The 4146-nt window shown below is 40.2% G+C and overlaps 2 protein-coding genes across 2 annotated transcripts in view; one reads left to right on the plus strand and one right to left on the minus strand.

Moving 5' to 3' along the window:
- Positions 1–943: 943 nt before the first annotated feature.
- Positions 944–2299, minus strand: atp6v1f (ATPase H+ transporting V1 subunit F). The gene is made up of 2 exons (XM_020613520.1): positions 2040–2299; positions 944–1507 (listed from the first exon to the last, which is right to left on the minus strand). The coding sequence occupies exons 1-2, from the start codon at positions 2195–2197 to the stop codon at positions 1306–1308; spliced, it is 360 nt and encodes a 119-aa protein (XP_020469176.1). The 5' UTR covers positions 2198–2299; the 3' UTR covers positions 944–1305.
- A 380-nt stretch (positions 2300–2679) lies between these two features.
- Positions 2680–4146, plus strand: part of lamtor4 (late endosomal/lysosomal adaptor, MAPK and MTOR activator 4) — a 3251-nt gene continuing 1784 nt past the window's right edge. Inside the window, exons 1-2 of the mRNA XM_020613521.1 lie at positions 2680–2863; positions 3035–3118. Coding sequence (XP_020469177.1) covers positions 2861–2863; positions 3035–3118 — 87 coding nt within the window. The 5' untranslated portion in view covers positions 2680–2860. The remainder of the gene's footprint in view (positions 2864–3034; positions 3119–4146) is intronic.

A 4146-nucleotide genomic window follows, 5' to 3' on the forward strand; every position in this document is an offset into this window, starting at 1 on the left:
ACATTTAAAAACATCTCAGTTTTGTATGAGATCTGTACGTTTTATAATGAGATACAAGTCTTGTAATTAGGATGAAGCACAGTGACACAGGGCATAGTCATCAGACTCACGTGGAGGAGTTCTCCAGCTGGTGAGGAGGCCCGGCGTTCTGATCATCAGGCCTACAGGAAACACAAAGGTCATCCAGTTGGAGTTCCTGCATTCATTCAAGCCATTTGCCTTCAGATCAGATGTGAACAGTGCAGTTTAGCTCTCACCTGGAGTGGCTGGCTGAAGGAGGAAGAGGAGCAGAAGACACAGAAACCATCACCACCACCACCGCCGTCAGAAGAGACCGAACAGACTTCATCATCTGATCCAGGACAGGCAGAGAGAGAGAGGTCTGCCATTCAGAGTGGAGGGGACTCACCCCAACACTGGTTTTATACTGAGTGCTGAGTTTGTTTCAAGGACAAAGACTCAGGCCTGAGGTCAGTCAGTGTTTGTTCACAGTATTCGTCCTCGGTAGAAGGTCATCCATACTCAGGATGAATGTCTCACTGTTTACTGTTGCACGTTATCAGATCAGCAGGTTCATGAGAGCAGCTCTGACCTTGGATCAGTTTGTTTGTGTGGGATGAATCATGGGAAACAGCCTCAGTGGTCTACAGGGCAGGTAGGAGGATGTGCTCGTGACATCAGCACACGCCGCTAGAACAGTGGCACATGCAGAAACTATCCAGAATCCACACTGGCCATATTATATATGGTTAGTATAAATTAGGGTGACAGTGTGTGTGTGTGTGTGTATATATATATATATATATATATACACACACACACACACACACATATACATATACACACAGAGACATATATGATCTCATGGCGTTTGACCTTATCACGTCTTTGATGGTTCTCAGACATGTTAGATATGAAATGTAAAATGAACTGAGCTATTAAAGACATGACCAACAAGATAATTTATTTAACATCTGTAATCATTTACAAGCAATGTATCAGGAACAAATGCAGACAAACACAAGCCTCCGTTTCCATCACAGATAATTTCAGCTGACAGACAGGAAAACTTTAAATTTATCACCAGTTTGTCTAAAAACCGTGAGACCGGGTCACACTTCCGCTTCCTGAAAACGCTTTGTTACTAAGAATATCAACTAAATGTCCAGTTTTAACACAGACTCGTTTACAAGCCACAGAAACAACACACGAGGAGGAATGAACAAATCAGTATATTGGTTTGTTGACACAGATACGCCACCTTCCCATCAGGGACACTTGTATTATGTGTGTGTTGACAGTTGTTTATCGGAAGTCGTCGGCGGAGAACATGCCCTTGGCTCGGCGCAGGATGGAGTCCTTGGACGCGTCGTACGGATGCTCTTTGGACGGGATCTCCAGCACGGCCGGGATCGACTGCATGTGCGCGTCGATGGCGTGACGGATCATCTCTGCGATGAACTGGTTAATCAGGATGATGCCGATGTCAATACGCGCCAGGAAGCTCCTGCGGAGAGAAAGAGTTTAGTCCGCAAAGAACGGCAAAACGTGGATTAATAAACCAGAACACGAAATTATCATCAACTTTGAGTTAACAGAAGTGTGGAGAATTCAGGATTTAGAAAATCCCTCAAGTGGTCTAACTTAAATACCATCAAATGTTGATTAATAATCCTACAGATAGCCAGCCTGTAAAACTTAAAACAGCTTGATGGTTGAATGGGGTTTGGTGTTAGGGATCCAAGATACGCAGAGAAGCTACAGATGGGATTACTGACGACAAATACACCAGACCCAAGTCACGTTTCTAGCGATTTAACATTCTTATTGACGTTGGAAGATTCTGCATTTAGAAAAAACTAAGATTGTCTTGAATAAATTAACATACGATGTTTTCTGTATCCATCAATATTAGTTTACTTTTGTCCGCTGATGGTCACATATGTTCTACTCTAAGATGAGCAAAACTTTAAATTGGCTGATTTTTGAACGGATTTTTTCTTAACATGCCACAGTTTATATCTAATATTTGTCTTTACTTGAAGGTCTCCTCGATCTCCGTGATGCTTGTGTCCTTCTCCACCACTAAGAAATTCGGTTTTCGATTCTTGTTGAGTTCACCGATCCCACCGAGCAGGAAGCCGGTGCACGTGTCCTCGTCACCAATAACAGCGATCAGTTTCCCGCGGCCGGCCATCACGGAGTGCTGGAATATTGAGCTTTAACAGCCAAAAGGAGAAAACAACTGATCTTCTCACTGACAGATCATAACAATCACATGACAGTCAGCTGACTGATACTTCCGGTTTAGTTAGTGCAGTTAGAGCTATGTGTGCGCGCCCTGCTGGTCGGGGGGAAAACATACATTATTATTATTATTATTGTTGTAATAATATTTATTATTATTCACTACTTCATTATTCTCCTTTTTTGTTGTATTACCGATACTGGCGCTTACCATAGTTTATGTTATACTGTCAATGTAGTTATCAATACAGGTCTTTTTGTCACGGTTGTGTGTGCATAATTGTACATTATTTTCTTCGCGTTTTTAAACAATAATTCAAAGAAACTACAGAAACGTGTTTAGGTTATCATACGCCTGAATAATAAAGGAGAAAAAATGGAGAGAAAAAACGAATAAAAATATATACACGTTAAATTATGCTTATCATTAAATAAACATGAAAGTAATCCTTAACACACATTTGTAGCGAATCGGTTTTATTAAACCTGCTTGTGTTTTCAATTTCAGTTGTTTTGTGATTTCCGACAGCATCTGAAGTCCTCAGTAGTCACGTGAAAATCCCGAGCAAGCCGGAAATGTTGAGCTGCACCAACCTGTGAAGACAGAAGAAGAATGGTGAGTCCGAGTGTGGTTGAATGTTTTCTTTTTTATTTGTAGCTTTTTTTATAATGTTGTTTTATTCTCACTGTTGAGTTGGTGTTGCCCAGACTTCAAAGTTGACTCAGATTAGCTATGAGCCGTAAGCCTGTTAGCTTCACCTCAGCCAACCCTGTCTCTGGTTTTCAGACGACAGCAGCTTTGACTGCAGGTCTGGAGCGGATCCCGGATCAGCTCGGGTACCTGGTCATCAGTGAGGACGGAGTTCTGGCCGTGAGTGTCTCCTGGTTTATTTTTAAAAAACCGACTGAGCTAGCTTTACTGAGATCAGAATACAAAACTCTGTTCGCATTTTTGTCAGTTTAACATTCATTATTGTCCTCTCAGTAAAACAATAGCAAAGAAATCCTCGGAACTGGCGGGATCTATTTGGCATGGCGTCCTCCGTCATTTATGTCCCGTTCAGAATAATTGATGGCAACAGCTTTTCAAAATCTGGAAGAAAGAGACAAGAAAAAAAAAATTTAGATTATTTTTTTTATATAATGGAGCTTGGTGTGAGGTTTTTGTTCATCACAGGGAGAGTGATGCTGGTGTTACTGACACTGAAATATCAAACCCCAATCAGATATTGATTAATTTAACTTTAATTATTGATACTAGTAAGCTTGCACATCACATGACAAAAGAGAATTTTTTTTTTGTCTTGATGAGGAGCCACTTGTCCATCTGTTTGCTGGACTGTTTATGTGTCAATTTGATGTTTGGATTCTGATTTTCAGTAACATTATAGCTCTTGACTTCTGAATGTAGTTTGGGTAAGTTTAGTCAGGCCACATGGTAGAGGACCAAAACTGATATAGAAACACAGAACTCCATTCATATTTCTATCAGTTTACAACTCCACTGATGCCAGTAAATGTGCAGCAAGTATAAGGACATTTAAAAACTTGTATAAATGGTCAGGAGCGACTGGTGAATTCTGCATTAGTTGTTCATTTATTTATATGTTGGAGTGACATTTGTCTTCTGATGATTCATATAGGCCTATAATGTCAACTTCTATAAGACATGATTATGGAAAATATTTGGCGTTACAGTTAATACAATTACATAACCAAACTTCATTAAGATTTGTCAGTTTGTCACTAACAGTGGACATGTAAAATTCCACAGTATTTTCAGTTAATTTAAAGCTCAATTAACTAAGATTTAGCACAAATTCAGATAAATCAAGTGAAAAATTGTCTAGAAATGTTGTCTCCTTGCTATACTAACCCCCATCCCCCACCCACCATCTT

Source organism: Monopterus albus, unplaced genomic scaffold, assembly GCF_001952655.1.
Source record: "Monopterus albus unplaced genomic scaffold, M_albus_1.0 scaffold134.1, whole genome shotgun sequence".
Classification (NCBI taxonomy): Eukaryota; Metazoa; Chordata; class Actinopteri; order Synbranchiformes; family Synbranchidae; genus Monopterus; species Monopterus albus.